Genomic DNA, 18133 nt, shown 5'->3' with positions numbered 1-18133 from the left:
GGTGCAGAGGGAGGTAAACACAGAGCCTCAGTTATTTAGGTAACTCCCTGGGTTAAAAGTGTGTACCTACTGTCTATCTACCCTAAAGTTAGTAGTCAGAACAGATCTGGAGAAATCCAGTTGATGGGTGACAAATTCTGCTTCTTGCTGCCATAGAGAGAAAAAATGCTGAGAAAGCAAATTTCGTAATAACACCTTGTCAGATGAGGACAGTGTCTTTTTTCCTCTCCCCATTAGTGTCAGCAAAATCATGCCTTGGTTCAGCTGCAGCTTTCTGGATTCACAAAGATTGCTGAGGAGGCTGAAATTTGATGTGAGCAGCTTCCTAGCGTAACTTGATCAGCTTTCAATGTTTCATGGCACACCAGATGTATATTAGTGTATATGCATCATATAGGAGATAATAGTAGACGCATATCATGGTTGTATACCCACCAGCAGTAAGTAGCCCTCAGTTTTAATGCATATCAAGGCTTCTAGTAAGGCTTAACTGACCTCTTAGTTCACTATTCCACTTCTAAGCAACTGCTTTTTGTGGGTTGCTAAAAGGAACGTGAACCTATTGTGGATCATGTTCCAGTTGGAATGTTCCCATGCTTGGTGTTGCAATAAGAAATGCCTACACTTTCTATAACTAAAGATTAGCAGGAGGCTGGAGCACAGGTGTAGACAACTGAAACCTTTAATTTTTTTTTAAATTTGACTGGATTCTGAGTGGACCAAGTCCCATTATGACAGCTTTCACTACACATGCTGGGAAGAGAATCACAAGCTTATTCTAATGCTCTATGTGCACATTTATATTCCTTTCTCTGTTTCATACATTGGGCAGATTGCCTGATGAGACCTGATACAGAGTTGGAAAGGAGAATTGTGTTTTGAATCCTTGCCTTTTGCAATTTAGTGTGAACAGTGGGATATACACTTTGTGGTAAGAGTGTGATGGTATTTTATAAATACTGTGCAGTCTACAAACGCTGGTAACCTGAAGTCTTACAATGCCTTATTTACTCAAATCCAAGATGAGGGTTTTTTATTTCTTCCCATTTCCCCATTGTCTCCATCTCTGGTTACAATTCTGACCTGGTTCCAACTCTGACCTGGAGCCACAGCTGTCCCCACACTGTCTCAGCCCCTGCCTGGTCCCTGCCCCTTGCTCCCCACCAGCCTCGTCCCTCATCTCCCCTTGCTACAGTCTCTTTCCACCCCTGTACCTCCCCAGTGGTGGCCCCTCGCCTATGCCCCCAATTCTGCCTCCCACACCCCCATCCCCATCCCTACTACCTCCCCTACCAACTGTCCCCCCACTGCCTTCTCCCTGCCACTATTTTTCTCACTACATCAATGGTGGGGATGAATTTAAGGTGACCCTCCAATAATTAGATTCTATATATGGAAAACAAATTTATAATTTATATTAAATTTATAATTTACAACAAATTTATAATTTTTCAATGTATCTAATTATGGGGGGGAGGGGCGTCATTTTAAATTCAGGGTTGTTGTGGATTCTCATAAATATGGTAAATATATAGAAGGGATCCAGGACTGAACTGTAGCCTTGTGTTCAACGTAAGACTAGGAGTGTGTGAGGGCCAGCTTGGCTTAACAGTAAAACTCTTCTTGTTTGGTAGTCCCTCTCAGTTGAGGATGATTGTCTTCCATGATCGGCTTATCTATGTGTCTGAAGATGGCTGATGAGGCCTATCTGGGATTGACAGACCCTACTGCAGCTGGGATGTGTTTTCATGTGGGGTGGATGGCGCTGGATTCTTGATTTGGTTCACGACACGCGATTTCTGCTGCTCCTGCTTTTCCATCCCCTGTTACTGTCATGAGGTTTCAAAGTACTGAGATCCCTTAGCAGACTCTTCCTTCATTTGGGGCAGTGCTGGGCAATACTCTCTAATGAGTTGACATCAGTGTTGCATTTTTTAAAGTTGGCCTTGAGGATACCCCTGAAGCATTTTCTCTGCCCTCCTCTTTAGCATATGCCTTGGCTGAGCTGGGAGAATAAAACTTCCTTCAGGAGTCTGATCGTTGCTTCAGTAAGCACGGTGTTTGCTTGCAAGAGGATGCTAACATTGGTGAGTCTGTCTTCCCACTGGATTCGGAGAATCTTCTGGAGGCAGCTGGTACTTTTCCAACAACTTGATATCTCCTGCACATTGTCCATATCTCAACTCCGTACAGCAAGGTGGGGATCATGACTGCTTGATAAACCATGAAGTTGGTTTTGGATCTGATGTCACAGTCTTCAAGCATCTGTTTCTTCAGGGGTACAAAGTCTGCCTTTGCACATTTGATGCAGTGTTAGATTTCTTCGTCAATGTCAGCCTTCTGTGAGAGATGACTTCCGAGGTACAGGAAATACTCAAAGTTCTCCACAGTCTCACCATGGATCTGAATTACTGGAGCTGGGGACTGTTCATTAGGAGCTTGTTGGTGGAGGATCTTAGTCTTCCAAACGTTAAGCGTCAGTTCCATTTTTCTGTATGCCTTGGTAAAGATGTTGACAATTTCCTGAAAGTTTGCTTCCTAATGAGCACATGCTACAGAATCAGCAAACTGGGGCTCAATGATTGTGGGCAGCTTGGTCTGGGTTTTGGCTCAGAGTTGGCTGAGGTTAAACAGGTTACCATCCATTTGGTAGCTTAGCTCCACTCTGGCTGGAAACTTGTTGGTGGTCAGATATAGGATCATGGGAAGGAATATTGAGACGAGTGTTGGAGCAATGACTCAGCCTTGCTTAACTCCCATTGTAACCTCAAAGGGATCTGTGATAGTTCCATTACTGAGAACCACCACTTGCATACTGTCATGGAGCAGGCAGAGAATGGTGACAAATTTTGGTGGGCATTTGTATTTCAGAAGGATCCTCCAAAACACTTCTCAGCTGACAGAATCAAAAGCTTTTGTGAGGTTAAAGAAGTCCATGTAGAGAGGCTTATGTTGTTCCTGGTATTTCTCCTGCAGCTGTTAAGATCATGTCAATTGTTCCTCTTGATACTGTAAATGCAAACTGAGATTCTAGGAGTAGCTCTTCAGCAAGTGGAAGGAGATGGTTCAGGAGGCTTCTTGCAATGGTCTTTCATGTGGTGGACAGCAAGGCAATCTCTCTATATAGTTTCCACAGTTGGACTTGTCCCCTTTCTTGAAGATTGGCCCAGTCATGGCACTCTTGGCAATCTGAGGTTGTTTGGGATTCCTTCATCATTCCAGATCCTGAAGATGAAGGTATGAAGCTATGATGTGATCACCTTTCCTCCCTGCTTGAATATTTCTATGGGGATTCCATCTGCTCCAGATGTCTTGTCATTCTTTATCTACTTGATGGCTTTCTTCACCTTGTCAAGGGTTGGAGGGATTCCAGGATCATCTCTGATCGGGTGTTGCAAGATGGAGTTGAGGTCACTCTCATCAACAACAGAGTCTCTTTTTGAGAAGGTCTTCAAAATGCTCCTTCCCATGGGCATTGATGGCTCCCCTTTCCTTGATGAGGTCTCTTCCATTCTTGGGTCTCAAGGGGTTGGTCCCTGAGTGCTCAGACCATAGATGGCTTTGGTGGAACTGAAAAAATGGCACATATCATGGGTGTCAGTGTGATGTTGAATCTCCTTAGCTTTGTCTTTCCACCATTTGTTCTTCATATCACAGTTCCTCCTTTGGACCTCTGCCTTGGCTTGTTGGTGATTCAGTTTCTTTTGCTTGGAGTTGGTATCATTTTGCCAAGTACAAAAGGCCTTGTACTTGTTACTGATCAGCCCTTGAATCTCCCAGTCATTCTCATGAAACCAGTCTTGATGTTTTCTGGTAGAGAATACAAGTGTCTCTTCACAGGCACTGATGACACTGGCCTTGAGGGCTATGCACATACTGCTGACATTTTCCCATTGTTGTTGATTTGAATTTACCAGTGTTTCATTGAGGCACTGGTGGAAGAGGTCTCTTTTGCTTGGGTCCTTGAGTCCTTCAATGCTGATATGCCATTGGCGTTGCTTCTCTTGCAGCCATTGTTTGGGAGCCAGTTTGAGTGATCTAACTGAGTGGATGAGTCAGTGATCAGTGCAGCAATCATCAGCTCCCAGCATAGATCAGGTGATGTGGACATCTTTGTGATCCCAGGGATGGATGATGAGAATCAATCGGGTATCAATGCTTAGATCATGGGTGTTGACATGATGTCTTGTACCTGTTTTTCTGGAAGAACAGAGTGTTGGTGATGGTGAGTCCATGATCTGCACATTTGGTCAAGAGGGAGAGTTGACCTTTCCTTGTTCATGGTTCCATTCCAGAAGTTAGAATACCTTCCAATTCTGGCATTGGAATCACCAAGAAGAATAAGTCCGTCTCCCTCCAGAATGTCAGAAAGGATTTGGTCAAGTTGGTGTAGAATTCCTCCTTGGTTTCATTGGTGACATCAAGAGTCAGGGTGTACATGCTGATGACTGTGGCATATTGAGTCCCTGCCAGTTTAAGATGGAGAGTCATGAGGTGCTCATTAATTTTGATAGGGAACTGACTGAGTTGGTTTATGAGTTCATTCTTAATGGCAATACCAACTCTGTGAAGTTGGCATTCTCCTTCCTGTTTACCCTTTCAGAAGAAGGAATAGCTTCCTCCATGTTCTTTGAGCTGCCGATCTCCCACTTGCTGGATCTCGCTAAATGGAGCTACATTGGTGTAGTGTCCCCTGAGTTCTTGAGCCGCAATTGCAGTGTGGGACTCTGGACATTGACTATTAGGGTTGTCAATGGTTCCAAGTCCTGAAAATGATGGTGTCTCTTTGCTGGTATTTTTTACCTCAGTAATGGTAATCTGATCTCATTGGATATAGCTATCTAGTCAGGAAGAAGGTAGACAGGCTATGTTTAGGGTACTTTTTCTAGTCTCCTCCTCATGTGGCATGAGCAGACTGGATCCTGAAGAGGGCTGCTCAGTCATAGTTACAACTGCCAAATCACACTCCTGTTGCATCCACGTGCTAGAAGACCTTCTTGTAACTGCAGCCTTCATGCCAGTTCATGACTGGGAGTTTCCAGATCTCACAGTCCTGCTCCTGTCTCCATTAGCTGGTCACCAAAGGACTTGAGGAATGTGCTGGAAAAACTGTTTTCATGGAAGATGCCTGTGCTTGACTTCTTTTATTGTGGAGAAGCTGCTGCACATCAGCTTCTACATGGCTCTTGACCGAATAGGAGAACAAGACAACAGGGGATCTCATTCCAGTGCAGCCTTTATCTGCCTTCACAGCCATTGAGAGTCTAAAATCTTTCACCTCCTCCACCTGTGGGGAAGAGCTGTACTGCTGTTCATCATGTCCACAGGTGGCAGATAGTGGAATGACTTTCATGGAAGGTTAGTTGTGAAATAAGCAGGGGTAACTCTGATAAATATGCAGTCATGGACCAAACACTGGCAGCACCACCAGAATGTGGTGAGGACACCAGATGGCAATGCTTTCCTTTTGAAAAGCCACATATGTATCCTTTGATGATGCTTTGATATGGTGAGTAGGGGTTGCCACTATAATAAGTCTGCCCAGCCCCCAGCCATGGGTCTACAAATGCAACAGTAGAACTACAACTTATCCAGAATTAATTATACTTCAGCAGCTTATTAATTTTCTGCCCAGGCCAATAAAAATTGAGAACAGTATGAGGGAGATGTTTGTAATTCAGTTACCGAGAGACCAGTGCTACTCCGCAATGAAACACACAGCTGCTCTGACACAGTAGCCTCTTACTGTCCAAATGAATGAAGATGTCTCAGGGCCTGCTCTGAGGAGGAGCCCAGGGACCCTCTTACTGAAAGGCCATTGTTGTGCCTTATGTAGTAGAAGTGGAGTTTGATAGGAGTGGGTGGCAGGAGAACGGACTGAGCAAGAGACAACAAAATCCAGGGTTGAGGTCAAGTCTTAGGCCAGCCTATACAGCTGGGTTCTTCACCAGGCCAGCCAATAAGTAAAGCTTAACCTGTGTTGGTCAGTACAGAGGAAAGCTGAATTGTAGTAAATTAGGGTTGGAAAGGAACTTAGGAGGTCTAGTCCAACCCCCTGATCAAAGCAGGACCATCCACAACTAAATCATTCTAACGAAGGCTTTGTCTAGTTGAGTCTTAAAAATCTTCAAGGACTGAATTTTCACAACCTCTCCCAGTAATCTACTCCTGTGCTTTACTACCCTGCTAGTGAGAAAGTAACCTAAACTTCCCATGCTGCAATTTGAAACCATTGTTCCTTGTTCTGTCATCTGCCACCACTGCGAACATTATAGCTCCATTGTAGCTTCCTTTCTGTAACTATCCTTCAGGTAGTTGAAGGCCACTATTAAATCCCCTCTGTTTTTTCTCTTCTCCAGACTTCTCCTCTCCAACTTGACAGTGATTTTTAGTGGAGGTAGGAGCAGAGGTTCAATCTCCTACCCTGTGGAAAAAGATATAGATGAAGTGAAGGTGTTTGTTTTATTAGTTGGTATCAACAGTGTACATTGCATGTGGAAAAAACCTGTTGGAGAAGATTTCTTCACCTCCTGGGTAACTGCAAGGAGCTGTGCAAAGTGACTATAGCACAAGGTTTCATTTCTACTTAATCCATATTAGAGAGCTCAGAATTTGTCTTGCTGTTTAATTAACGCATACCCTTTTGACTTCCCAGTTGAAGTTCCCTTGCTACCCAGTCAACGGCCTTATATTGTTGCACACAGCTGCAGACATTCATATCCTTTGGTTGTAGCATGGTAGCAGAGGATTCTCCATTCCAGTTGCTATTTTCATGAATTGACATGACAGAGCTCAGCTTCATGAGATGTTTTCTTTCCCCTTTAGTTCAACGGTACTATTGACTGGTCATCTCTGGCAAAGAAGGAGTGCTTGAAATATGGAGGAAAGCTTATAGGCAATAACTGCAAATACATACCTGATATCAGCCTCATGTCTTTTATCCTCTTCTTTGGTACCTACACCTGCTCCATGGCCCTGAAGAAGTTCAAGACCAGTCGCTATTTCCCAACTACTGTAAGTATCTCTGTTCCTCACACAGGTGTATTTTCTTATTCCTCTGGAGCACGTACAGTACTGTAACCTTGTCTGCAAATCTTCCTTTTGTTATACCTGCAGCACAGAGCGGCAAAGGTTTTCTACAAGTTTATGCACTGAGGGCATTCTCTTTTTGTTGAAAGAAGATATGTCTTTCAAAATACTACTGAGCTTAGGCAAGTAACAGAATTGCTTACATTTAAGCTCTACAATTTATGGAGGGCACATGTAAGAAAGAAAAAGAGCTGAAAGTTTTGTCTGGGATATTTAGTGGTAATAAAGCTAAATATAGACGAGGCTTTTGAGCTGATCTGTTCTGTTGTACTGTTTGCTGGTGCATGTCTCCTCAACCCTTTTGCTTCAAGTATCAAGAATTCACCAGAACAGGTTACTGAACCAACAGCATTCTCAAATAGCCATTTTCAGTGCCCTGGTAGTGAGGCTGAGGGTTGTTTCCCTCCACATAGATAGATAATATGGTGATCCACAGTGTCCTGGGTGGTAGGCACAAACACACAAATACAAATTGCCTTATCAAATGTCACGGAGGTGCAGTCAATACATAAGCTAACAGTTTTCTTAAATAAAATGAAGTTATTTGTACAGCATTAAGAAGTCTTATGTCTCCTAATTCCTTATAAACCTATTGATTCATTCAGCTCTCTGTCTTCAGAGGAAAACCTGGAAGCCTCACAAATGTTAAGGTTGCCAACTTTGAATGATCAAAAAAGTCAGTGTAAAGGTTAGGTAGATAGTATTAACTTAGCTGCAGTGCACTTCCTGAATAGTTCATGGTATACATGTATCAGCCCTAATTCCATTTACTCCTGTAGGGTCTGATCTAAAATGCATTACAGTCAATGGAAATCTTCCCATTGATTTAAATTGGCTGTGTACCAGGCTTGCAGCCAACTCATACAGAGCCAAGGTGGGTCAACAAAAGCTCCTTGTTTTGTCTTCCCAGCTACACCTATCATAACAGTTGAAGGCAAGGGAACACATGGAAAAAGTTCTACCCCAGTTCTCCATAGTTTGCAATATATGGGATGGTGACTTCTGCCTTTGGCAAGATCCAGCCTTTCCTAATTTCACAAGAGCTAAGACTGAAAAGAAAATAGACATGCTAGTTTCAGGTTCCTCTCTGTAACAAAACAGGTTTTTGCTGAGAATGTCTGCCCGCACTAGAATTTATGATAGGCTGATGTTTACAGTGATGTAACATTAAAAGGGAACTTTTTATTCTTTTTAATGAAAAGAAAACAAATTTCATTCAGGCTGGAATGTAGCTTGATTTTCTTGTACCTGTGCGACCCGTACTTCAAAAGGATGTAGAGAAGCTTGAGAGAGTCCAAAGGAGGGCCACATGCATGATTAGAGGCCTACAGACCAGGTCATACAAGGAGAAGCTGAAAGATTTGGGACTGTTCAGCCTGGAGAAGAGAAGACTCAGAGGGGACTTAGTGGCAGCCTATAAGTATATCAAGGGCATATGTCAGAGCTTGGGGGAGCATTTATTCACTAAGGCCCCCCAGGAGAGGACAAAAAATAATGGGCACAAACTGATTGAAGATTGCTTCAGGCTAAACACAAGGAAAAACTTCTTTACCAGTTGTGTGCTGAGGGTTTGGAACAGGCTTCTCCCAGAGGTGCTACAGTCATTCACCCTGGCAATCTTCAAAAAACATCTTGATGCCCATCTTGCGAGGATCATCTGATCCCAGCAGTCTTTCCTGCCCATGTGCAGAGAGGGTGGACTCAATGATCTGTAAGGTCCCTTCCAGCCCCTAACAACTATGAAACTATGAAACCCTGAGAAGCCCAACAGAAGCAATTCTGAGAAGGTTACACAAAAGGATTAAAAAGTGCACCAAAATCTGTCCAGCTAGATTTTTCAGATCAGATTCTCAGGTGGATCAAGTTGTCATAGTTCCATTGGCTTCAGTGGAGTAACTACAGTGCATGCAGATTGAGTATTTGTCTTCAGTTTCTTTTCACTTCAGTGGCTTGTTTTGTTTGTTGCTTTAATGCCATAAAGAAGAATTGAGTAATATTAAAGATTCCTATTGAATCCGAATTGAAAATGTCATCGGATTCATTTTTTTAGGTTCCTGCCTCCGGTTTCCTTGTCTTTGCTTACTGTCTGATATGACATCTTCATTGCTATATTGTGTTTATAGTTAAATATTATATATCCCATTTTTGTTGCAAATCAAATCATATTTAAGAAAATGAGTCAGTTTTTTCTATGCCGCTTTGATTTTACCTATGAGATATTTGGATTTTTTCTTCTTATGGTGCCAGCTCTTGGGAATCTTGTCATTGCATGAGAATCCAGGCTTTCACAGTGTCTAAACATGATGAAAGCAGAGAAATGAATGAAAACATGAACCCTAAAGAACCAGAAACCAGGAAGCAAAAGAGCCTCAAATTCATTATTTTGATAAAATCTCATGATTTTTGAGACTGATTCATAATTTTTGAATACCTGGCATTGACAGTGTTGGGAATAGATTATGAAAACCCTGTCAATTATTGTGAGTATACAAGTCAGTATAAATAGGATGGATTAAAAAAAAAATATATGCTTATAAAAGCCTCACCTAGTTGATAATTATTCTTGAAGTCTCAAAGGACTTTTAAACTACTTTTAAACTTAAACCCATGCACACAAATCTGACTGGTAGCAAGTAAAGCCCACAAATTTCAGCTGAACCTGTTTATTGGCTCAGTTCCCAACAGTGTGTGAAAATGTCACAGCAGTACTGTCTGTAACTTGGTTCAACACACAGGTCTAGTCCTTCAATCTATAAAGAAGTGGCTGCAAGTCTTAGTGGTTGCAAAGTCACTGTTGAAGTGCACAGAACCTATTCAACTATGTTGATTAGGTTTTATTTTTTTAAATCAAATTTATATAGAATAAATAGAAAATTAGAGATGGAAGGGACCTCAGGAGGTCATCTAGTCCAACCCTCTGTTCAAAGCAGGACCATCTACAACTAGATCATCCCAGCCAAGGCTTTGTCTAGTTGGATCTTAAAAACCTCAAAAGCTGGAGATTCCACTGCCTCTCGGGGTAACCTGTTCCACTGCTTTACTATCCTTCTGGTGAGAAAGTTTGTTCTAATATCTAACGTAAACTTCCCTTGCTGCATTTGTATGTTCTTATAGTTTATGCTAGTCAAGGCTTAATAAACAGTCCTCCAAACAGAATTGTCTTCGGCCATATTTCCACCTCTTTGATGGGATATTACACATTTACTGATGGTACAAATAAATACTCGGATAATTAAAGTTTGGTAGGCTACATCTTGAGAGCTGGAGATTCTTGGTAGCTCTCTCATGGTCAGACCCTTTCTGTGTGTGCTTGGTTTGGTCTCAGTGAAACCACTGGCAATTTCAGCATGTTCTCTTCCATGTTGAAACAAGACAATATGTTTGCAAAGAAATGACTTCCCCCTTAAGAGGTGGAAGCAAGTTATAGTGTCATAACTGGTCATTCAGGTTATGGAGTCACACGCAGCCAGAACACGATGCTGGCTGCACTACTCTTGTGAGTGCCATTAGCTACAGAAACTGGTGTGCCTTAAGCACACTGGTCCCAAGACATCAGTAGACTGGAAGGATCTTTGACTTTTTGACTGGGCAAATAAGAGAAGATTAATGCAAGGTCTTCCTTGAATCTTGCAGTATCCATGCAGGATGAAAGCAGTAGTGAAGCTAGGCAAAGTAATGAGTGCTTGTCAGATTTGGCAACAGGAGTAAGTTTTTTGGGGAGCACCTGGCTTTTTGCTATCTTGTAGTTGCACCCAGTGAAGCAATTTATGAATAAATAACCTTATCCCTTCTGAAACAGAGCAATCCAGGATACATGTTGTATTTCTTTATCTATTTTCCCCCCTTCCCCTCAATCTTGCTTCTCCTTTAAAATTATGTGTATAATTTTCTTTTGAAGCGATAGGAGTATTTTTATAAAGACCAAAATAATTTCCTCACTCTCCTGGGCAGAAGATCATTAAGGTGAGTCAATGTTACAGTCACTCAGGCCCTTATTCATGTCCTTAAGCACCGTTCCAGAATAGGGCTGCACATAAGCATGTGCCTAAGTTCTTTCTCAGATCTGACGCTGCAGCTGCACTTTAAGGCCACACATAAATTGTTTCTGTCCTGTAGGATGCACAGAAAAGCCTCTCTCCCCCAAAGCAGAATGCTGTGAAGCTTGTCAGCCCACTTACTGGCACCCTTACAAAATACCTGTAGGACTGCGGGGCCAGAGTAACATTAACTTGCTGTGCAATGAAACTGAAGAACTGATGAATAGATATCTGGACAAAACCTACAATCAGCTTATTGAAGCCTTTCTTGGAAGAGAAGCTGATCTAAGTTGGAAAATCCATTTTCTGTCTGCTGGAGGTTATGCCTTACCTGGCAGCACTTGAATGTGAGCTACAATGTTCTGGGATCCTCTCACAAGGCTCTTCTCCTAAATTTGAACTCTATGTGTTGGGTTGTGCATCAAGCTGAATAGGAGGAGGCACATAGTCTGAAGAGGGACTGGATGTGTTGCTTGAAAGACAGCATAGCTCATTTATTTCATTCAAGCATATGGAAGTTATTTATTGTTGCATTTTTTCCTTTTTGAAATTATTGGCCTTTTGGAAAGCAGTGCCAGATGCATTCCATATGAAGACAGTGTCCCTCAACCTTGTTAATCCTAGCTGCTAGTTTGCATCTAACACTGACAGCTGACAAATGACATCAACAGCATTAGCCATAAAGGCCTTACTGTGTATTAATCTCCATGAATATCTTGCATCTCATTTAGAAAGCTGTTCGGAGATCTGCAAAGGAAATCTCTCACCACTCTGTCTTCCAGTGCGTCTTACCTAAGAAAGCCTCTTGCTAAACAAAAGACCATTTTCCTTGATAAGTTTGTATTGTAGCTTTTTCAGAAACGGTTCCAAAGTAAGTAGTCTTCTGTGTTGGGTATTGATTGTTGGCTACTGCAAAACAGAAGAATATCAGTAAGACAGCTTGGGAAAATTCTTGTGGCAGTTGTCCACAGAAGAAGTTTTCTTGTTTCCTGGGGATTATTTTTGCAGTTCTAGTTAGGCTTAATTGTTTGACTTTCAGACAGTGTAATAAAGTACCAGAGCACATTTAAAATATGACATCAGACTACAAAGTGCACCATTGTTTCTATGGCAAGGGAAATCCGGGAGCATCAGATTGGAACCAAAGCATGAACAAAATGGTTGTTCCTACAGTGTATTAGCTATTGTTGTTCTGTCTTTTGTTTCAGGCCAGGAAGCTCATCAGTGACTTTGCCATTATCTTGTCCATTCTGATTTTCTGTGGAATAGATGCTTTGGTAGGTGTGGATACACCAAAACTAATTGTGCCAAGTGAATTTAAGGTATGTTTAAGGTCTTTTCTGCAAAGGCCACCATCACTTTATTTTATGCCTTGTGTAAAGTTTGTCTGTCTCCTGGTATTACATGGTCAATTACTAAGAAAGTAAGCTCTCCAGAAAGGCTTAGTTTTCTCAGACAGTTACAAATATATTTGTTTAGATGTACAAATTGATATCCTTTCCATTAACTTCATTTCAGTTGGTACAGAATGTCTTCTACTCAATCCTGCTGATAAATGTTCTAACAGACAGACTAGTACTTCTGCCCAGATAATGTTGAACTGTATCACTCCCTGATTTCAGCAGGACAGATGCTTGTTCCACCTATTGTCATTGGTAGTCCACATATGGTCCCACTGGTTTTAATGGAACGGCCTGTATATGTCCATGTATGTGAGAAAAAGTCTCCACAGCCTGGATCTATAGACTACTATAATGTACAATAGCTACTACTAGAGCTGACCCTAGGGGTGTGTGGGGCCTGGGGCATATAAGCCTATGCAGCGGGGGAGTGTGAAGCCAGTGGCACATGATGGCTGTGCAGAGTCGTGGCACCCTCAGCATGTGCCAATGTCTGCATGGCCTGTACTGCACTGTTTCACAGTTTCATAGTTTCTAGGGTCGGAAGGGACCTGAGCAGATCATCCAGTCCGACCCCCTGCCACGGGCAAGAAAGAATACTGGGGTCAAATGACCCCAGCAAGATGTTCATCCAACCTCCTCTTAAACATCCCTAGGGTAGCAGCCTGCACCACTTCTCTTGGAAGCTGGTTCCAGACCCTAGCCACCCTGACTGTGAAGTAGCGCCTCCTGATATCTAACCTAAACCTACCCTCTGCCAGCTTGTGACCGTCATTCCTGGTCACTCCTGGCAGTGCTCAGGGGAACAGTGACTCCCCCAATCCCCGCTGATCCCCCCTGACTAGTTTATAACAGGCCACAAGATCACCCCTCAGCCTTCTCTTTTGGAGGCTGAACAGGTTCAGGTCCTGTAGCCTCTCCTCATAGGGGCTGCCCTGTTGTCCCCTCATCATACGAGTGGCCTCCTCTGGACCCTCTCCATGTTGTCCACATCCCTCTTGAAGTGCGGCACCCAGAACTGGACGAAATACTCCAGCTGCGGCCTGACCAGTGCCGCATAGAGGGGAAGGATCACCTCCTTGGACCCGCTCGAGATGCATCTGTGGATGCATGCCAAGGTGCGGTTGGCCTTCCTAACTGCCTCTCCACACTGCCGGCCCATGTTCATCTTGGAGTCAATGATGACCCCCAGATCCCTTTCCGCCTCTGTGCTGACAAGAGGGGAGTTCCCTAACCTGTAGGTATGGTGCCGGTTGTTCCTCCCGAGGTGCATCACCTTGCACTTGTCTGTGTTGAAACCCATCCTATTCTCATCCGCCCACCCTTGTAATCTGTCTAGGTCTGATTGTAGCCTGTTGCATCCTTCTCGTGTGCCCACGTCCCCCCACATCTTAGTGTCATCAGCAAATTTGAACAGGGTGCTTTTTAGCCCCTCGTCCAAATCACTGATGAAGATGTTGAACAGTGTGGGCCCGAGGACAGAGCCCTGTGGAACCCCACTGCCCACGTCCTTCCAGGTTGAGAAGGACCCATCCACTACCACCCTCTGGGTGCGGCCCTCCAGCCAGTTGGCGACCCATTTGACTGTGTGGGTGTCTACACCACAGTCCTCAGTTTTTTAATGAGAACGGGGTGAGAGACAGTGTCAAAGGCCTTCCGGAAGTCCAGGAAGATTATATCCACTGCTACCCCTGCATCTAATGATCTGGTGATCTGATCGTAAAAGGCCACCAGGTTGGTCTGACAGGACCTGCCACTGATGAACCCGTGTTGGTTGCCCCTAAGCATGCAGTCCCGTGCTGGCCCCTCCTGGATGTGTGCCAGCATAATTTTCTCAAACAGCTTACCTAGGATCGAGGTAAAACTAACCGGCCTGTAGTTTCCCAGGTCCTTCTTCCTCCCTTTTTTGAAGATGGGAACCACGTTGGCCCTCTTCCAGTCCTCCGGTACCTCACCAGAGCACCATGAGTGCTCGTAAAGCCGTGCCAGGGGTCTTGCAATGACCTCGGCCAGTTCCTTTAGAACTCTAGGGTGGAGATCATCCAGACCGGCTGACTTGAATACGTCCAACCCCTCCAGAAGCTTCCTAACTAAATCCTCGCTAACCCGTGGCCCAGGTGTGCCTCCCCTGGGGCCCGAGCAGGGCCCAGCAGGGAGGTGGCTGTTCTGATCCCTACTTAGGAAGACGGAGGCAAAGAAATCGTTAAACATGTTAGCTTTGCTGTTTGGTGTGACGACCAAGTTTCCCATGGCAACCTGCAAGGGCCCCACATTACCCGGGACCTTCTTTTTACCCCCTTCTTAGTGTTCACGGGGCCTGAGGCAGTTGCCCTGATTTGCCACTCCCATCCCCCTACCAGCAAGTGGCTCTGGCTACTACTCACCATAAGCAAAGATTGCAAGATATGACCCATTATATCAGGTCCTCATTTTTCATCTTCACAAGTGTCCAGGATTAAGACCTCAGCAATCTTCTACTGGCCAGTTTTGGCATGTCAGTGTTGAGCACTGTTGCTGTGTGAATGTGGTTTTGGGGGGATAAAATTATTAACATGTTGCTGCTCTGATTTGTGTGTTCCTGTCTTTGCCCACTCAGCCGACCAGTCCCCACAGAGGCTGGTTCATTCCACCATTTGGAGGAAATCCCTGGTGGGTTTACCTTGCAGCTGCCATCCCTGCCCTGCTGGTGACTATTCTTATCTTCATGGACCAGCAAATCACAGCTGTCATTGTCAACAGGAAAGAACATAAACTTAAGGTTGGTGCCTTTTGTGATTCTGTGACTGCAAAGAGGTGATAATCCTACCCTCCCGGAGAGAGAGATGGAGAGGGAGCCTGCAATAGGAATGGAGATAGTCACTGTGTCAGAAACTTATTATTTGGGTGTAATTACACATGGATTGTTTTCTAGAATTGCTGAAAGCAGTCACCAGTATGTATTTCTCAAGCAACATGTGAATTCTTAGTGAAGCAAAGACATGGCTAGTGGGCCAAATCGAAATGTTCTTCCAGGTACTGTGCCATTTTGATTTCAGGAGGATTTCAGTCTTGAGTAACAGGAATATAAATATAAGAAGCCAAGTCCTTGACCCTTAATAGTACATTTGGCCATGTACTCTGTCTGCCCTAGAGATGGGGATAGTGTCAGGGCCAGGCATCTGGAGGCAGTACTCTATCCACTGCTTAGCTGGCAGGGATGGTCCTTCTGGAGCAGCTCATCTACGTCAGCCCTTTTCTGTCAGGAGACATTTCCGCTTAGCCGCTTTTGAATCCCTACCCAGCAGGAGATTGGTGCCTCTTAAATTTGAACCCTGAGTTCCTTGCAGGGCCTGCACTACTAAAAATACAAACTCCTGATTAACTGCAAAAGGATCTGATGGTGATCATTTAGAACTCATTTATTCCCAAAACTCTTATTTGTGGATGTTTGTCTAGGTGCTGTCTTGTTGGTTTTCAGCATTGTCGATCATTACCCACAAGGAAATGCCAAAGAAGCCAGGCAAGAGAGGGGGCTTGTGAGAGCACAGTGCAAAGGAAAAAGATTTTCCTTCTGCATAGATGCCCTTCTCACCCTACATGAGGACAGGTATGTCCTACAGATCTTTTGCAACAGGGACATTCCTGTTACAAAGGTGTTCCTATCAAGCAGACTTTGGAGTGAGGGTGGCACATTGTTTTCCTCTCCTCTTAGATCATTTTCTTTGCCTAACCACTTGATGAGCCTCACTCTCTTAAGTGCAAGACAGAGGGGCAGCTGTGGAAGATTTCATCTTTCTGTATGCATCTTTTGTCAAAGGAGGCACTGAATGAAGCAGTCCTTACTGTCAGCAGTGTTGCTCTCTGTCATTACTAAAGGTCCTTGGTAGATATTTCCTGTGGTGGAGAAACTATCCATTTGCAGAATTCAAGTTAATAAATGCTAATAGTAATAATAATAACAATAAAAAGAGCCATCCTTTAAGAACTGAACTCCTTCCTGTCTCTTTACCCTGATCCCCCCAGGTCCTATTTGGAGAAAACCAGGAAGCAGGCTGGGCCAGTGGTTAAGACAGTAGCCTAAAACTTGGAAGATTAAGGTTCAGTACTCTGCTGTGCCACAGACTTCTTTGGGTTGGGTAACTTAGGCCTAGAGCCATGCAAAAGTATTTGGCAGCCCAGCCTCCATTGATTTCCTATGGGAATAGCAGTGAAGTGCCTACACTTAAATATAAGTGTAGATCTGGATCTTGGCCTCTGTATCTCGATTCCTCATCTGTAGAGTAGAAATTACAGTAGAAAAGCACCTTGCATCATTACAGTAGAAAAGCACCTCTCAATCTTGCATGTATTTATCCTCACAGGAAAATACAGGTGGTCTATCAAAGACTCAGGCTGTGGACCACTTGGCCTTTGGATATGCCATAATGAGTTGAGTTTCTGGGCTGTGTTGGGAGGGCAGTGATCTGAGGGGAGGATATTGTGGCATGTTACAAATACCTACAATATAGCTGCTTGGCAGATTTCCTTGTAGTGAGAGACTTGTTCCACCCTGCTCTGATCTTGAATGTAGGCTTGGTTAATGGCATCTTCCCATCCAACCATTTCAGATTGGAAGAGTATATAAATTAACTTGGTAGTTACTAGAATTCTGTGCGGAAAGATAAGGGATACATTTGCCTTCCAGACCTTATACTTGCTAAAAGTAAAGGATGGAGTTGTGGAGGTGGGGTTAGTTCATTCAGATATATAGAAGTGAAACCTGAGACTTGAGAGGATGGGTTTTTTTGGTACATTGGATTACTGCATCTGATCCAGGATTTCTGTTGCTTTATCAAAATGGACAATGTTTCTTTAGATTTGTCATAGATAACAATATGGTTATCACACAAAAAAATCATTCGTGATTAACTATAGTGTTTGCAACAAGGTGAGTTTGTTAACCCATAGTGAACTTGCATGTGGATATGGCTGCCTGATTAAGAATGTGGGCCTTGGAGATCTGGGATGATTCAGGAAACCCAGTCTTGACTGATATGTCATAAGTAGACCACAGTTTAGCAGCTGAAAAGTTCTTGCTCTAGTGCAGAATGCAGGAGAATAAACTGTGGAGGAATTTTAGATACAGTAAGGAAAATAAGAGTCAAAATCCCCACTCATGAATGGTGTTTTTACAACACTGTGTGTTGCAGTGTTTTTAAAATAAACTTTCTATGCTGACCCTTAACAATTTCTTATGGCTCTGTAGGGTTTTTGCTGGCCCTACAGGGTGAATTTTACTAAATAATATTGAGTTGCTGTAAAAAGGACTCTCCCTTCCTGCAGACAGGAGACATTTAAAAAGACCTAAACTGTAGGAATGACGACTGATTCAGGACAGGGGTAATGTTGAGGTCACTGTTTAGGTGTTAATCTCATCTATAATACTGAGAGCCATTTAGCTAGGGGCTCTTGTGCCAGTTCTTATTTGAAGAAGAGGTGGTTGTTTGCATTTTTATGATAATGGTTGGAAATGTGTAACAACACATAGATTTAAGAGTAATCTCCTATTGACCTAAAGGACCAAGTTAGAATAGTAGGGGTAAAGGAAAGATTTTAAAGAAAAAGTGGCCTTCGAAGGGATCTAGATGA

General features: G+C 43.4%; 1 protein-coding gene across 3 annotated transcripts in view; it reads left to right on the top strand.

Annotated features, from left to right (window-relative positions):
- SLC4A4 (solute carrier family 4 member 4) overlaps positions 1-18133 on the top strand; it is a 312036-nt gene that overhangs the window by 259627 nt on the left and 34276 nt on the right. For all 3 annotated transcript variants that reach the window (XM_090031969.1, XM_090031970.1, XM_090031968.1), the window contains exons 16-18: positions 6826-7014; positions 12335-12448; positions 15123-15284. In XM_090031969.1, coding sequence (XP_089888095.1) covers positions 6826-7014; positions 12335-12448; positions 15123-15284 — 465 coding nt within the window. The remainder of the gene's footprint in view (positions 1-6825; positions 7015-12334; positions 12449-15122; positions 15285-18133) is intronic.

This window comes from Crocodylus siamensis, chromosome 2 (assembly GCF_052110815.1).
Source record: "Crocodylus siamensis isolate JL-2025a chromosome 2, ASM5211081v1, whole genome shotgun sequence".
Classification (NCBI taxonomy): Eukaryota; Metazoa; Chordata; order Crocodylia; family Crocodylidae; genus Crocodylus; species Crocodylus siamensis.
Note: the sequence above shows the minus strand (reverse complement) of the source record. Positions and strands in the feature narration are given on the sequence as shown.